At 40.1% G+C, this 17,830-nt stretch overlaps 1 protein-coding gene across 3 annotated transcripts; it reads right to left on the bottom strand.

Moving 5' to 3' along the window:
* Positions 1-3: 3 nt before the first annotated feature.
* On the bottom strand, positions 4-17,630 carry LOC139622489 (cohesin subunit SA-2). 3 transcript variants are annotated; one of them, XM_071479809.1, is made up of 33 exons: positions 17,472-17,630; positions 16,655-16,751; positions 16,452-16,539; positions 15,474-15,638; positions 14,454-14,550; positions 14,239-14,315; positions 14,060-14,131; positions 13,732-13,800; positions 12,873-13,077; positions 12,617-12,768; positions 12,437-12,510; positions 12,217-12,340; positions 11,947-12,045; positions 11,427-11,506; positions 11,230-11,337; positions 11,019-11,139; positions 10,799-10,916; positions 10,091-10,194; positions 9,847-9,939; positions 9,662-9,748; positions 8,656-8,856; positions 7,784-7,860; positions 7,593-7,680; positions 7,367-7,447; positions 6,411-6,503; positions 6,162-6,336; positions 3,343-3,479; positions 2,165-2,266; positions 1,913-2,064; positions 1,692-1,820; positions 1,420-1,610; positions 1,263-1,338; positions 4-1,153 (listed from the first exon to the last, which is right to left on the bottom strand). In XM_071479809.1, exons 2-33 carry the CDS (start codon positions 16,702-16,704, stop codon positions 1,018-1,020), a joined length of 3,621 nt encoding a protein of 1,206 aa, XP_071335910.1. In that variant the 5' UTR covers positions 16,705-16,751; positions 17,472-17,630; the 3' UTR covers positions 4-1,017. The 3 variants fall into 3 exon arrangements, with proteins under 3 accessions (XP_071335910.1, XP_071335920.1, XP_071335926.1); XM_071479819.1 differs by lacking the exon at positions 13,732-13,800; XM_071479825.1 differs by lacking the exon at positions 2,165-2,266.
* Positions 17,631-17,830: the final 200 nt, after the last annotated feature.

Raw genomic sequence — 17,830 nt, forward strand, 5'->3', positions numbered from 1 at the left:
GAAAAATGTACTTGTTTGGATTTTTTTTTATTTAAGTTAATTTACAGCAATACATAAGTAGTTGTTGTTTTTTTTTCTAACTTTAACCAAACCGATTCCTATGAGGAGCAATAATAAAGTGGCAGGTAGGACAGTAAAGCATAATTCTTAATCAACCCTAGATAATACTAAGATAAATCTTGGACCTGAGTGTGATCCAGAAGAAAAATTAAAAGATGGATCATTTAATGTCACCTGTAACATTCAAGTACAGTCTACAGTAAAGCTGTAAAAAAAATCTTTACACATACTGATACACTTTGTCCTCAAAGTGGTCAGTGAATAAATTATACTTTATTCATTTGAAGAGAAAGGCTGGTGTTATTCTATATATTTCTTATTTTCTAAGTACTCCATTAAAAGTAAAGTTAACTAACCAACTGCAGTTTTTAGTAAATGTTACTCAAACATGAGTGAATAGACATTTTCTGGGGTCTATTTTTAGTTGCGGATTAATCCACATTTGGTGCTCTGATTAATATTTAAGGCAGCAGGACCATTTATGTGGGATTGACTTATAAAAAACTACAGTACCCATGTTAATGCAGGAGCATGTCACCCAGTGCAACAGTGAGGCTCATTGCTGTGTTTTTAACTCTGGGTGACAACAGAGCTCAATTCCACAGAGGAATAAGCTTCATCATGCCTTGTTTTCATATACAATACTTGGGTCAATTCAATTTTTTTTTTCTTTTTTCTTTTTTTTTTTTTTGGTGGGGATGTTTTTTTGACCATAGAAAAAATATAGAACATCACCAAACTTCTCCTCAAAGTTTGTGTCCTCTTTAAAAACATAACAAACAGCACATTGAAGAAGCTTAATTCAAAACCTGGACACTGGGATGTCTGAACATCTGAACACAGTAAACACTAGTTAGAAGGTGCAAAAAAAGGAAACTGTCTCTCACAGAGTTCGTTATGTCCAGTGAGGTCTTGCCGTTCATACAGGAGCACCAGTGTTCCCCAACCTCCTCATATTTAAAGTTCAATCTCCACAGCGTCATCGTCCACCTCATTGCTCGTGCTGAGGACAGATCCCTCGGTGTTCAGTCTTCTTGCAGGAGGTTCCAGTGGAATAGAAAACGGGTCCATCTCGGTTGTCCTCTCCTGATGGCTGTGGAGGGGACACCAATTAATATATGTGAGATGAAGATGATTTTGTTTGTAACTGCTCTATAAAATAAATAAAACTCTGAATGTGAAGCATCATTCTTTAGCCTCACCTTGGACTGAAGTTTGACCTGTGACCTTTACTGACTTTGGAGTCACCGGGGCTGAACGGACAGGGGGACTTGCTCCCTAAAAAACAAAAAAGATACACACGATGTATAATAATATACATATATAATAATTCTGCGACTGTGTTGTTTCATGCAGCACCTTCTAATTTTTGTTTGGAGAAGGGAGAGCGATTGGGCAGGTGGGGCTTTCTGTCAGAGCTGACATAGGACACAGCGTCCTCTCCTTCAGCTACAGCCAGTAGAGAAGCACGATAGTAGATAAGTGGCTGCCAGCACTCCTCTCTGAGGTCAATGATGTGCTCTGCAGTGTGCTTCTGCAGGTAGGAGAACCTGCACACACACAAACAAACTTTCAGAAATGTCAGAAAGCCGTCTTTAGGACATTTTAAAAAACCTGCATGCAGCACTTACACTGTCTTCTTGTCCGGTTTGAGCAGTTTACTGGAGAACTCACTCAGGATGGTCAGGTAGGAGAGGTACGGCGGTGTAGGCGTGTCTGGGGTCTGGCTAAACTCTTGGAACACAAACTCTATGCCATTCCTGAACAAATTAACGCACAAACACAAACTTTAGGAAACAACAACCTGCAAAAAAATGAATCCAAGTCATGAGAAACAAGAACCTGTGCCGACCTGTGGATCACAACGATGCACTCACGAAACTTGACGAGGTCACCGAAGGTAAGAGCAAAGCGCCGGGCAAGCTCCTTGATGCTGGTGAAGGTCTGGACCCCTGGGTGAGCCCTACCTCCACTCTCCTGCTCCTTTTTAAGACGCACAAAGAGCTGGGAAGCGCAGAGAAGACCACATCAGCATCTTTCTGCTTGCCAATGGCAGTGAGGGGCTACAGTTTATTTTTTCAGGTGTGTGACGGAGTCACTATACCTGCTGCAAACAGAGCACCAGTGTGCGAGCACTCTCTATCTTATCTATCTGTCTGATCCTGTACATCGTCTCCTTGATGATGTCTCCAAAGTCGTTATAATACTGGGGGACAAGAGGGAGAAAATATTATCCCAGCTATTTGTCGTACACACTGGCATGAAAGGAATCATTTTGGGAAATGCGCTCATTCACTTTGAAAAGATCTGATCTGATCTGATCTAACAGACCTAAATAAATGTGGAGCTGGAGTTTTGCCTCTCATGTATTACTGTTGCATTCAAGTCCCAGCGCTAAACAGCTGATTTTCTGAAAAATAATTACCTAGTGATCTATGAAAGCCCATGGTCATTTAAAAAACTTGACTTACATGCCAACAAAACTGATAATCACATTTTTAATGTTCAAATTGACGGAGGAGACAAATCATTTCTACCATATTTGTTAGGATTTGGAAAAAGAGGTGCAACTTGGGAAACATGTTTTGCAAAATCTTTTTATCGTTCAGGGATTTTTTTTTTTAATCCAGATGGTTAAAAGAGTCTCAAACTGGGGCTAGCTGGGGTGAGGAGCCAGTTAGCTTAAACAGCTAGCCTGGCTCTGTCCAAAGGCAATAAAATCCATCTCGCAGCATCTCTAAATTCACTAATTAACAAGCTGTATTTTATTTACTTCATCCATACAAAACCCAAATTGTAAAAACAACAATTTGTGGTTTTTTGGCCAGTTCTGTGTCAGACTATTCTTGATCAGGTGCAGTGACTTCCTACAGCCTGCCCCTCCCGGACCAAGACAAAGTCTAGCACAAGGCATTTTGGTTTTTGAGTGTATTACACAAGTTTAGAATTGCTTTACTGTGTTTAAAAATTACACAACATAGACGAGGCACGATTGTACACAGAGACAGTATTAAGACTGTTATTGGCAGTTTGGGCCCAGCAGACAAACTTTAGAGGTGCTGGTGGGCTGTTTATGTTACTTTTGGACCGAGCCATGCCGGATGTGTCCCCTGGTTTCCTTTCTCTGTGCTAAGCTAAGCTAACCAGCTGCAGGCTGTAGCTTCATATTTACCACACAGACCTGAGAACATTATTGATCTTCTCAGCTAACTCTCTGCAGGAAAGCAAATAAAGTGTATTTCCCAAAACGTTGAACTGTTCATTTAAGGAGTTCACCTTTACCTTCATGTAGTACATGAAGACCTCAGCTGCCATGCTCATCTCCAGCACCCCGTGTACTATCAGTTTGCTGAAGGCCGCGAGCAGATTTCTTCGTTTGTGAAGGTCCTCCAGTCTCTCCACCTCAGAGGTTTCACTGACTGAGGGGGCCAGATGGAGTGGAGCACGTGGTTGGATGTGAAGTGGTCGAGAGCGAGAGAGAAGGGGAAGGGGTGAAGTAAGAAGAGTGATTAATCATGAGAAATCATATAACAGAAAGAAAAGAACAAAGCACAGGCGGGAAAGAGAGTTTTAGTTAGTTTCAGGACAATGGCTTTAGCAGGTGGAAATCAAAGATAACATAAGACTAGAGTTATGGTTGTGACACCATGTGGCTTCAATCTTTCACAAGGCTAATAAAATAGGCTCGGAGGTGAGCCAGAGTTAATGGAATTTTCTCACGGAAAGAGATTTCCCTGATTTTATGATTTAACTCAGTGCCCTTGCCCTCCGAGTGATCTCTGATCCAGCAGCTAATAGAAAACACTGTCTATATAACAAAACCGTTACCAGGCAAATCCAATAAAACAATAGCTTTTTATTACATGTTCAAAAACCAATAATCCTGTATTGTATTTGGTTGAACATTTAAGAGATTCCCACCAGGACAGTTATTGACTTCTCTGGACTCTCCCATATTTGGATGCAATATGTTTCTGAAAGTAGAAGCTATTGTAAAGATAATAAAATGTTTTAGTTATAGTCAGCCATGAATGAATTCATAAGTTTACCTGCAGGACTTTACAAAGAGAACATCCCCATTGTATTCCCAACATATCACTCTTGTTTTTCTCATTTTAGATCAGACAGGGTCACACTGCTGTCATCAATGTACCTGCTGCATCACTTTGCATAACCAAGCCTAACACCCTTTTATACAAATTAGTCAATGCTGTTTCAGTCTGAGGATATTAACAGGGTTTCCTTTGTAATTGAGGGTCAACTGTCAGGTCAGGTTGGAAATCAGGCCCCATTTACAGTCAGCAGGCAGCTCTGCAGTGAGTTATTAAGCCAAATGTGTGGCCGTGCATTTAATACGTGCATGTTTTCACTACGGTGAGCAACGACTGAAGCAGCGTTTCACTCAGAGCAGCGAAGGCCGGAGAAACAGGAGGCTGCTCTGGCAGAGTGAGAGTGCCATCTACTGTGCAGTACTGCAGGATGTTTTCTCCCGGGTGTCCCAAACGCTGCTGAGGTGTGTTTGTCATACACACCACCATGAAGCAGCCGTGTCAGGATGCAACAGTCACAAAATACGCAGATCGATACATTTATCTGAAACTTATCTATCTCTAGTAAACTTATCCGTTTACTAACTTTGCCGTAGAGCAGAGCTTGTTGAAAGCAGTGTGAGTACACTACATTTCCTCTCTTAACTTCTCAGATGACATCAGTAAATGAAGTTCAAGTTAAAGATTAGAGAATACTCTAAAACATGTATGGAAATTTGTGTATCAGAGCTTTGTTTTCTCTTCTTTCTTCTCCCATTAATCCCTTTACAACACCTCAGATTTATCTTATTAACCTTTAGAGGGGCCCGACCGCTAAAGCTTGAAACCACCAGACTAAATTACCTCACTTTATATAATGTAGTAGTAGTTAAAGCAAACTCCACCTCGAGCAGCTACAGCAGTAAAATGTTGCTTATGCATTGATGCGTTAGTATTACAGTCTATGTCAAGATCTGCTCCCAACATATAAAAAACACTTGGAATAATAACTGGTGCCTGATATGTTTTTTGCACAAATAAAGTTCAATTACTTAGTTAAACAAATTTAAAGCTACATTGGTAACACTTTATTTCATGGGTCCCATATTTTCCAGTTTTTAGTTTTCTGGAAACTTTGCTCATAATTTCCTAGAAATGAGCTGGTATTAAATGTTGATTACAAGGATATTTTCTCAAAAGATCTACACAGTTTGGTCCTAATCATAAGGAAAATGGATAAAATTGTATGAGTTATTAAGTATCCATTCATTACATTTGAGCTGTTTAGAAAAAAGGAAATTATGTTTTAAGTGAAGAGTAGTTCATAAACACTCCTCAGTAACCATCTGAGTCAGAGTTTCAAAGACAAATATAAAGTCTTAATTTGATAGAAAATGTGCCACACTGAATATGTTTGTAAGTGTAACTGCTGATTTGGTGGAAGTGCACAAAACTACAGAATTTTCAGTGCAGCTGAAAACTACAGGTTAGTATGTAATTCAAACAATATGTAACATAAACATCGGTTAAAGGTTTATATTTACCAGTTACTAAGCAGATCAATAATGTATGGCTGTTCAGAGAATGTATTAAGAATCAAAATCAAACAAACAAAATCAAACAAAAGTATTTTTGTTGAGTCTTTCTAGGAAACTCTGATGAATATTTACATGAGTTTATGAACTATTTTCGATTTACCTGAATGAACAAATACAATATAACATACTTAATTACATAACATTAACTATAGTAACATTTTCTTCATTTCCCTTATCACCAACCAAAGCAATCAAATTGCATAAGCCTTTCTCTGAAAATCCAAGTAATTTACAGCTTAATACCAACACTTTTAGGCAATTATAAAAAAAAGTTTTCCGGTAATTATAAAAAATATTAAAATTTAAATATTTTTTATTTGAAAAATACAAAATATTCTATATTTATTTTATATATACTGGAGGTTAAAAGCTTCCACATCACTTTTGCATAAGTTGCTTATTGTACCAAACTGATTTAAGGTGAGCACAGAGAAACTTTCCTCCCTCAGCAGATGAACGTTAAAACAGCCCTCACCCCTGCTCTGGCTGTCACAGTCCGGGCCAATGAAAACCTGTGCACATACAAAGGTCAATAGCGCCCTCTGCAGTTTGGGACTGGGTGTGTAGAGCAGTGGACCAAAGGAGGTTGGGTCCCACACATGCAGCTGGTAGGAATGAGCCGACAGGACATCACACACACCCAGAAAAGCCTAAAACAGAAAAATGACAGCTAGGTAGAAAGTACATGGTGCCAACATTGCCAAAACCAGCAGCTGCTGCCTACCTGCTGCCGCACGCTGTGGTCAGAGTGGGAGAGACAGCGGTGACTCCTCTCACAGAACAGACGCAGCTGGAGCCTCTGGGCCACAGCCTTCTCCTAAAGTACAAACACACAGGGATTCAGAAAAAGACGCACTGACGAGTGACAAACAGTGCAGCATTTCACCTGCAAATCTGTGTATGTTAATGCACAAGTTTTCAAAAAGGCAACAGGGACGCTAAAAGTGTCCTGACATTACCCAGGAATGTGGATCGTTTTAGAAACACACACACCTACAAACTCACTTTCTTTGCATAACAAAACACACTATATGCTTCTCTCCATTAGTCAAACCCCCCCACACACACACTTCTGTGTCCTGTGTCGTCCTTCTTGTTGTTTACTAGACATTACTTTTAATCATTGCCTGGACGCTCATAAATGTCAGCTGCTGTACATGTTATCGTTTGTACATGAGGCATTAAACTGCAACCACTTTACAGCTGGAACTACTTATTGATTTGTATTCATCACTATTGATAACCCAATAAAATCAAAGAGAAAAGGAGAAAAACACATTTTTATGACAATGCTTTTAAGTTCTTCACAGGCATGAAACCCCTCCTTCTTCTCCTCCTCCATGTTTGTTTTATCTGGTTATTTAACGATTGTGTCACTTAAGGATAAACTGGTTTGATCAGTTTCTATGACTACAACTGTGCAAACAAATACCACTAAATGTGAACAGCTGGTTATGTTTGTTTTTCTTTTTATCTGCTGTGCTCAGGTCTCTCTTGCAGAGCAGATCTAGATCTCAATGACGTAAATAAAAGTTATATAAATATAAAGAAATGTGTGAATATTGATTATTTTATGTTTATATTGTGTAGAATGGTCTCCATGAATGTAAAAGAAATATCAATATTTTATATCTGTATAATCCAGATTTATAGTGCAGTTGAGAAGCAGATGTGACTCACTCTGGAGGTCAGAGTTTCACCGCTCGTGTTGAGAGACCAGAGCGTGAAGTAACAGAGACACTGCAGAACCTCCCGCAGGACCTTCAGATAACAGGGAGGAGAACAGAGAAAGACTGAGGACAGTTATGATACAATGACAATGGACACACAAGTTCAACACACTTGAACGGTGTTAGGCTGAAGTATCAGCGGCCACATGCGGGTGTTCAGAGGGCAGTGATGGTACCTCAGGCGGTGCTCCTCCCTGGCTGCTCTCCACTGACAGGAGAGGAGAGAGCACCTCAAACAGACTCCACTGAGAGAGGTCGTGACAGCTGTAGCCACACGGAGAGAAGCAGATATGTACAGCACATAAACACACGTCACGGACAGGAAGTTGTAAGCTCGCACTTCACCGTGGATGAATCTCAGCCTTACTTGTGAAAAGCTCTGAGCTTCTTCAGTGTGGCTAAAATGTCTCCAATTTTCTCCTCATCAGCAGAGAAGCAGTCGCCCTACAACAGACAAACAGGAACAGGCTCTTGTATCAGCGGATGCCAACCATCATGGATAGAGTGATTTTACATTGTTTCCTTTGACGGATTTGAGGCCTGATTTGAGTCTCACCTCCACTTTAGAGGATATTCATTTTTCCAAAATATAAGTAAGCAGTTTTAGCAAAGTATGTTATAGTTATTAATATTTTGCATTTTTTTTATCTGGATGGAAATCAGGTGTATATAGTTTAGTAAATAGAAACAAAGTGTTTAAAAACAAATTTGATTTTCAAAGCTGATGTAGTGAAGGAGTGAACTGAATTTAAGAAAGTTTTCCACAGATTGTATTACCAAAACAAATGCATAAATGATCCTTATTTTATCTTGCATCTGGGACAGTTTATTTATTTATCTTTACCTTATGCATATTTACATAAGTGAGGTAAAATTTATAAATAAACTTTAAATTAGCTTCCTTGATTTTAATACTTGTGAATGAAAAGTGCATTCTTTCACAAATGTTTAACAAAGTATTTTCATTTCAAGCCATGGCCAACTAATTTTTCTTGAGGGGTCCTGATTCGTGTGATGGGAAACACTGCCTATGTTATGAGGCTTATTTGTAAATACAGTATATACATATATATCTAAGTGAAGTGTGGTCAGTATTTATCGTTCTGGACAAGTAAATATGATTATGACGTCACTATATTTGACATAAATTTGTCAGTTTCTTGCATAAAAGACTAAGAAAAAAAAATTCACTCCTCCAAAACGTACATCCACTTATTTTTAACCAAACAGTGACCTCACCTTGAGCGAGTCCTCCAGCAGGACTGTCAGTTGGTCCACCCAGGTCTGGACCAGAGAGTCTCTGGCAGCCCGGGCCATGGAGCACCAGGTCGTCTCCCCCCCACACAGACTGAGGTATGTGCGGGCCGCTGCCTCCAGAAGAGCAGGGCCTGAGTGAAGGTTCAAAACAGTTCCCATCTCTGCCAAGAGGCTGGACACTGCCTGAGGGAGAGGACAAGAACAGCAGTGGTTCATTCTAAAATCTGCTGACTGTGATATTGTGGGACCCTCGACACCTGGTAATAAGCTGGGAATATAAAGAAAATATGCACCGTCGTAAAATCTTATTTTTTATCAAAGATAAAATCAGTTAATGGCAACTTTGATCAATGATTGATTGTTTCAAGTAAATTATATAAAAATACAAAACATGCTTGATACAGCCACATAATGTGAGCTGTCATAAGAACTTGCTTTTCTTTTTTTTTCCAGTTTTTGGACTCAGAAAAATAAACAAGTTCAAGACGCCACATGTGGTCACAGCTTTTGACATTTTATAGATATGCCATGATGAATAATGTAATAAAAAAAATCATTAGCAGATAAATCATTAATCAAACAACAAAATAATTGCCCTAGTTAATGAGTGTTGGAAACGTTTTTGTCCAACTTTGTGATTTCAGCTAAAATTAGTGTAATTTGACCATTAAAATTTTGCCCATAAATACATAAATACCAGTGCAGCCGTGAGCCATGAGAAATGTTCTCAGCATTACCTCCATTACCTCTGTTTACATACTACATCTATAATTACCCATTCAATCAATAATAGTAGCTCACTAATGTATTTTAAAATCACATTAAAGTTTGATTTCATGGCTCTAATACTTTGGCCTACCTCAACAGAGTTAATAGTGATGTTAAAGAGGAGGAAAGTGTGTCACCACAATCATTTTTCTTTTCTCATTATTCATTTCATTTTTCATGTTACTGTTTGTGTTGAAAGTAGAAACGCTGGGACTCAGACCTGTGTGTTTTCAGCTTCACAACACTCAGGGAGGAAGTACTGAGGAATCCTCATCAGGGAGGCGACTGTGTCCTGGCTACTTGAAAACTGCACCAACACCAACAAAGAAGAGAATTGATGGAATCTGTGACGCTCAGCATCTGACTGTTCAATATTATAATAAAAACAGTGTGTGGGATAAATACCTTGGACAGTAACTGTGGAAGCACACAGAGGAGATGTTCAGTGAACTTAGCACAGTCATCAGTCTGAATTTTCTTTTCTTTGGCGCTCATTGCCTGGGAAGTGAAAATACCACAGCACATTTACAATTCTTTTCATTTGGGAAATGCCTTTGTCCAAAGTATATTATGAAGTACAATATAATTTAAGACATGCATGGTCCAATATTTCTATTGCCAGAAATTTAAGGTGACGCCCCCCTCTGACCTTCTTTGCTCCACTCCTCCCAGGCAGGGCCGGTCCCTCTGAGGCCTGACGCACCGACGCCACCAGGATCTCTACAAGCGCTGCCTGTTCTGCCAGTGTAAGACCTACAAATACACACACACACATGCACACACACACAAGATGATGACTGCTGTAAACTCCCTCCATTTGTTACAATCCTTCAGAGATGAATTGAAAGTTATTAATTAATAATAATAATTGAGTAGTGGTATGTTATGGTTGGAAAAGCCTTTACTGAAAGTCAAGCTTATGAGGCCAATAGAGGCTGTGAAAAACTGACTTAATATCATGCAGTTACACATATCATATTAATAATAATAACAAATTATCAAAAAGATTTTCAGCTGTAATTGAATAATTAAAGACAGACCAAGCCAAATAACAATTTTAAAAATTCAATCTAAATGAAAATAAAAGATATTGAATTTCTAACTGCAGCATTGGCTTACTGGTCCTCTAAACTAACAGGGAAAGAAAACTGATGTTTTTAAGCATCTGTTAGAATAAGGTATTTAGATGATGACATTTGGATCCTGTACGGCTCTTTAAACACTAGGTTTGAAGAAATCCTCGTAGATGACCATATTAATCTGTAATACAGAACGTTTTGATCAAATCAGCAAAATGATATAACAGACAAATCCTGAGAACATTTCCCAACACACACAAACACAGACATTTCTTTACCTGTACTGTGTGAAGAAGGGTTCTGCAGCAGTATGGATGTGAGTGTGGCCCAGTCCTTCAGCAGAGCTCCAGCACAGTCCCACAGACTGTCCACCAGGTACACCACATGTTTGTGCAGCTGCAGGCACACACAGACATGTTAGTTCATCCATGTCAGGGAAAACAAGAGAAACACACACAGCATCATGATAGGAACATAAATAAAGACTCTCTATGACACCTCAGACTGCTGGTAGAACTGCAGCAGAGCCTTCAGCCTGGCAGATGTTTGCTGTGTATGTGCCTCCTCCTCATTTAGTTCATCCTGAGTATCAGATGCAGGAGCTACAGTGTTGAGAAGCCTGAGAGACACCAACAATATCCAGGTTAAGACTAATTAGCTGTTTGTTTGTTGTTCAGTTGTTTATCTCCAGTGATGGAGGTGGACGTACTTTGAGAAGAGCAGCTCCCCTGCGGTGGCTGCCAGAGGTCTCTGTGAAGAGTAAACAAACTGGAGGAGCTGCTTGTAGTCCTCTGGACTGAGCACATCCTCAGAAGTTCTGCAAATCATTAGAAGTTATGCACACAATAGGAAAACATTCAGGATGGCTGGAAGAGGAAAAGAATAACAAACATGTTTGTGACTAACTTGGAGATGAGAACCAGTAGTTTCATGGTCTGCACTGCCACTTCATTGTCCTTATCCAGCGTCATGGAGATCATCCGGTCCTACAACACCAACAATAAACATCATGCATGGGCACAAAGTACATTTCAGCACTGATCAACATTTTGGAGAGTGACCAACAACAGCAATCAACTCTGCATGTGACAGGTTACATGTCCCAACAGGTGATACTGAGCCCTGGTGAGCTTGTCATCCTGTTTTAGCTCTTTGTTTCGGTTTTATGGACTATGTGCTTCAGCCTCACTGCTTTCATCAAATTTGTTTCCAGCAACAAAAGACAAAGTTAGGAAACTTGAAGATTTCCAAACATTTCATGTCAAGAGGCAGAAATTTTACTTAGACAGTTGCTGGAGATGAAAACAGAGCTCCAAGATTAGTGAATATTGGATTTGACTGTACGTCTGTCTGCTTGTTTTTGTTTTGTTTTCCTGCCCCCTGCTGACCATAATCTCTTGATGCAGCTTTAAAGAGGTTTGGTTACCTTGAAACGGCTGGTGAACAGGTCTAGTTTGGAGAGAAGCAGAGGATCTCCATACAAACCCTGCAAAGCTAACACACACTTGAGACGCACCTCTGGTATCTGAAAGACGGTACGCACATCAACACATTGGTTGCACATACAGTACAGAGCTTGTTTCAAATTTTCATAAAACATCTCTAGCTGTGATGGATGGGTGTCATACAACATTCAAAATCACTGTTTTTGTGTTACATCACATTACATTACATTGCGTGTTTTGCTGTTATTTACTTTGTCGTACATCATCCAGCCCATGTATTTGAGGTAGCTGTCATTGAGAAATGCAGAACTGTAGAGCTTCATCCACAAACCCAACTCCTCCACACAGATGGAGCGGATTTCTGGAAGCACATCACTGCACAGAAACGCACACACACACGTTAGCTCCAAACTGAATTAAATAATACTGTAATGCACATAAACTGTCAGAGAAACTGCAAAGTTATTTTACCGATATCTCTTGAGAAAAACTCCTTTGAAGATGATATCCATCATGCTCTCTACCTCCACCCTCTTCTCCTGCAGCTGGAGGAGCACGAGGACAGGCAGCCACAGAGAGTAGGATGTGACTTACTCACACAGAGCAAAGGTAAAACCTCTATAAGGTCACGTACAAAATGATGCACCTTACCTCTGTAATCTTCTTCTGTATTCTCTCCAGCTGCGGTGTGCTTCTCTGTCTCATGGTCTTTGTCTTCTGCACCTTGTACAGTTTCTGACTGTTTTCAATCCCGACACTCAGGCTCAGAGCCACGCCCACCAGAGAGCTCAGCAGCTTCATCGCTTACAGAGATGTCACACAGATCAAAAACAAGCCAGAGTGCAGATTAGTGTATTTAACACCTTTATGAGTCTGTAGGCGTGTGTACATCTTTTCTGTTCCTTACCTGCGAGCGTGCAGGTATGTCGGAAGGCTCGTACGTAAGAGTCCGACAGCTCTGTGAGCAGTGACATCAGTGTGTTCATCAGGTAACCGTCAAAGATGACGCTGTGCTGACACTGAACCACCAGCACCGACACAAACTCGCAGAACTCAGAGTGAAACCAGCGACCGTACGCGCCAGACTGTATGAGAGGATACTCCACACTGTCCTACAGGGGAGCAGAGGAGGAGGGAGGCAAAAAAATGGAGAGAAAACTATTTCCAGGTTAAAGAAGCAAGTCACTTAATTGTTTGTAATGGTTACTTTCCTAATATGACGGAGTATAGTTGGGGTGAAGATAACACAACGAAGGCTCACTCATGAGTGTAAACCAGCTCCATATCAGTAGTTAAAAGCAAAAAAAAGATAGAAGTTGGATTGAGGGGAAGGGCAGAAAGGTGTGTTGCATGAGGCAATTCTCATAGTTCAAGGGAGAATTTCTCTTTATATTCAGCACTGAACAGGGGAGAGAACTTTTTCAGTGCTGGGTGTACAAATAGGAAGAACCAGGAACAACAGACAGTATAATACAATAGTACTCAGTAGTATAACATGGTAAACTCATGGTAAGATTAATTCAACAATGGTACTGCTCGATCACTCAGACTGTGAACAGCCTCCATGTATAACTGTGTGTCTGTGACAGACAGACATTTAATTTCAACAGTCTGTTCCTGCAAAACAGGATTCATGCTCAGTGAACCTACCCTGGTTCAACAGAAGTGATGGTACACTGAGTTGAAAACATCAGAGCTGAAAACAAAACCACTCACCAACATGCTACCTATGTTTACTGTCACTGGATTCTGAGCATAAAACTTACACACTGCAGAGCAACCTCAGAAATCCCTACATCGGAAATGAAACATCTAATGTCCATCTGCTTCTGCTCCTGACAAGACAGATAAGTCATTTGTTTATTCATTGTCTATCTATTCTACCTACTACAAAGTGCCCTATTGAGTTTTTATTATGTAGAGAATATGTGAATGAGGGAGTGATTTTAGATACAATTATGGTTCAATACAACTGATATGCTTATCAGTAACTGAAGAAATGTTTGGACAAAAAGGTGCTAAAAAAATTAATGAGACCCTCCAAGAACTGGAAGATGATAGATACATTAAATACATCAAATATGTGCCACTGACTGTATCCATGGGCCACGTGACTGTGAGGATCCATGGAAAGGCCAGAAACTTCTTATACTGCAGATTGGAGACCTGAGACACACACAATCACATAGTTTCACTTCAAAGTGTCAAAAATGATGCAACAGTGAGAGAAAGAGAGATGGAAAATGAAAGATGGAGGACTGAAGACCTCTTACCTCGTCCAGCTCCTCGACCATCTTACTCATCACATCACTGTCCTCTTTGTTCTGACACATCTCTGCTGTGACCACGCCTGAGGAAGACAGAAGGGAAACATAGACATGATTCTGTGTATTCTGCACGTGTGTGTGTGTGTGTGTGTGTGTGTGTGTGTGTGTGTGTGTGTGTGTTGGCAGATCTTTACAGATGTGCACGTTTGCTGACTGCTTACCTTTGCACCCAGAGCACTGGATGAAGAAGCTGATGAGATCGAGGAGGGAGGAGTCTCTGTCCGTCACATACGCCTCAATCCAGTCATCTATCACCGCCTGCTCCGATACCACACAAGAGTCAGAGTGAGTTTGTGTTAATGTTCGGAAAATATACCAGATAATGTCAGCTTATCCTCGCTGGTAGCTCCTGGTGTTTTTATCTTGTTTTTGTAAACAACTATAAATGTTTGCATGCAGCTACTCATTCACTGAATGTCTAAATATCATATATTAATAATCAGGCCCAACTCTATCATCATATATCAAAGTAAGTAAAGAGGTATTTATAAAGCAATTTTCATAATTGTTTCACATTAAATGCATGAACATTTATGATAAAAAAAGGTCATATTTACAAATTAGATTAGAATAGAGTATACAAAGCAGAAATAAAATCAACATACAGAAAGAAATCATTTTTATAAAATGGCAAAACGTGAAAACGCTCAGTCTATATGGACACAACAAATCAGAAATATTCTCTGAGGCTTAACTATGTACAGCCACATAAGTAATAACCAATATTTTATACTGAATATATAGAAGCCATCGCTGGACTTTGTTAAGAGGCAGGATTATAACGAATAACAATAAAGGAGTCACAAGGACACAAAAGCATGGATTCATTTCTCATCATGTCTCATCATGTTTCATAGTATTTTGTAGTTGACAAAAACAAGATTGCACAAGTTTCTTAATGTGGACAGAAAAATCCAGAGAAGAGTCAAACCTGAGAGTTACATTCTTGAGAGTACTGTTTTACATCAGAGGATAAAGGTCACAGAGACAGAGGAGTCAGAGTCAGTAATAACTACCACTGTTTTAATGCTTTCTGTGCACATCTCTCACACTACACCGCTAATTGGTTTCATTTGACAGGGGAGATTTGGCATTGGACATTGAAGGCCCATGAACAGATAAAACTTTTTTTATGACGTTTTTTGAAAACAGGTGTCCATGACAAAGGCTGGTTATCTTACCTGCATGGCACTCCTGCCCATGGTGACCACCTCGAACAGGGTGACGGCCTCCACATGCCTCTGTTTGCTGTGGCTGCCCCCTGCTCTGCTGACGCTGCTGCGGCTGGCTTTGGCACTTTTGCGTTTGACATTCTCTGAGCTCTTATGGGCCCTTTTCCTTCTTCTCTGAAGGTTTTGAAAATGGAACAAATAAGAAAGAAAATATGGACTCTTGTAATGACCAACATTCACATATGAATGAGTTTCCACTGTTTAAACTGGCCACGTACTGGACACTAACAAGCCTCATCATACTTAGCAGCTCTGGGTAAAATAGCTGTGTCTATTCTACATTTATCATTAATGATTAAATGGATACTATAGATCTATTGCTGACAAAAAAACATCAATAATAAGGAATATTAAAATATTTAGGGCTTCAACTAACAATTATTTTCACTATCAGTTAATCTGTTGATTATTTTCTTGATAATCCACTAATCATCAGAATGATTAGTCAGAAAATAGGGAAAAATACCAATTACTAATTCCTTGTTTTATCCGACTACCATGAATAAATTCAGTTTATTCTCCTATATACAAAGAAAATCAGCAAATCTTCACACTGGAGAAGCTAGAAATCAAATAATGTTTTGAAATTCTATTTGATTATGTTTAAATAATAATCAAAATAGTTGCAGGTTAATCTTCTGTCCAGCAGCTAATTAACTGACAAATCGTTTCAGCTCTAAACTATCCAGACAGCCCGAATAACAGACCTCTAATTTTATCATTTACACTTCCACTTTTCCTACTGTGACATGTCAAAATATCTTCCATGAAAAGGGCCTAGTTTTATCTACAGCTACACACAACATCAACATAATGGCATCATAGGGTTGTACATTATTTGTGAACTTTTATCATCACACTGCTTTTCTACTGCCACTCTTCATGTACAGAGAAGAAAATCTGTTCCACCAATAGAAAAACACCTACCACACTTTTCTGTCTGTTCTCATTCCCCGACTCATCCTCTGAATGATTGACAGCACCAGAGGAGTTTGCCTCATCATGGGAGCTCTTACTGCGGAGTCAAAAACATGAAATTTAAGTACATAGCTGAAAAAATTCATTATCATTCGAGGACATCCTATCAATTAACGCGGTAAATTGTCTGTATTTTGGTAGTAGATGCTTACTTCTGCTCTGAGGGCCTGGATGCAGCTGTAGCTGTGGGCTCTGTTATCATCTCACTCCTCAGATTTTTACACAGGGCTCAGGTGTGTGTCTCTGCATCTGGAAATACAGCATGATCAGTGTTTGGCCTGAGAATTAGAGTAAGAAACAGGCAGTCTGTAAAACCACAATAATGGATATCTGATCTCCATAAAGAGCTGGGGGGGGGGGGGGTCCAAAATCCCGATATATTCCACTTACTATCATTTGTGACAAGATAAAAGCAGCAATACTCCCCAAATGAGAAGATAGAAACCAGCAAATATTTGACAATTTTGTTTCAGTAATGAATAAAACAATCACTTGTTTGTCAAAACAGCTGCTGCTTAATCTCCTGTTGATCAACTAATCGGTCAATCGTAGCATTTACCTCATAAATCATGAGCTAATTTCTCTATAAAATCAGCTGCTTTTAACAATTAAAAGGTGATTGCGTCCTGGTGTTATCTACTGGCTCAAAACCAAATGCTGTGGTGTCACCCAGCTGTGATCTCCAGTGAGAAAGGGGGGGTTGCAGGGGGTTGCAGGGTGGTTGCATTCCCCCTCCACTGGGAGGAGCTGGTCGGGGGGTTGCTCAAGGATACTTCGGAAGGGTAGATTTCGGTTCCCATGAGAGTTGGGAGGATGGAGAGCAACGTCGCTGTTCAGCTATTTATTTAGCTGGCGTATTTTTACAAACGCTGAAATATCAGTCTTCATTTCCTGAACTAGTCCTGAGAGGTGTTGAATGCATGGCGGGTAAACAGACCGGCCAGTCGCTCCCAAACTTTTCAGACTTACCCTCTTTGCTTGCTCTTCATTCTTCCTTCATGTTCAGTGTTGTGTGGTTTTTAAATCCGAAACCTGTCGGACTAACACAACCCAAACATCACCATGAATTCATCCTCTTTCTTAGCCCCAGCTCTCACAGTCAAGTTGCCGGACAGCCTAACCCCTCCTGATTGGCTGCGCTACCGAAATGGACTCATGTGATTGGGTTATCTGAAACGTCGCTCACAGTTAAGTCCCTCCCCCCCGCCGGCAGTCACAGACAGACGCCGTCCGGTTTGGTTTTGTGCATACCTCAGCACTGTAAACATCTGTAGGAAACTTCGCACACAAGAGCCGTGGGTTTTATTGGGTTCGCATGAATCAACACC

This window comes from Trachinotus anak, unplaced genomic scaffold, assembly GCF_046630095.1.
Source record: "Trachinotus anak isolate AG129_WGS33_773 ecotype Australia unplaced genomic scaffold, CSIRO_AGI_Tana_v1 ptg000001l, whole genome shotgun sequence".
NCBI classification, from domain to species: Eukaryota; Metazoa; Chordata; class Actinopteri; order Carangiformes; family Carangidae; genus Trachinotus; species Trachinotus anak.

Excerpts from the sequence above, each read along its gene's own strand:
- LOC139622489 (XM_071479809.1), bottom strand. The coding sequence starts at position 16,704 with ATGATAACAGAGCCCACAGCTACAGCTGCATCCAGGCCCTCAGAGCAG. Across the intron at positions 14,316-14,453 it reads CCAGTGCTCTGGGTGCAAAG|GCGTGGTCACAGCAGAGATG; the intron begins GTAAGCAGTCAG and ends TGTCTTCCTCAG. Across the intron at positions 13,078-13,731 it reads CTGAGGTTGCTCTGCAGTGT|GACAGTGTGGAGTATCCTCT; the intron begins GTAAGTTTTATG and ends GCTCCCCTGTAG.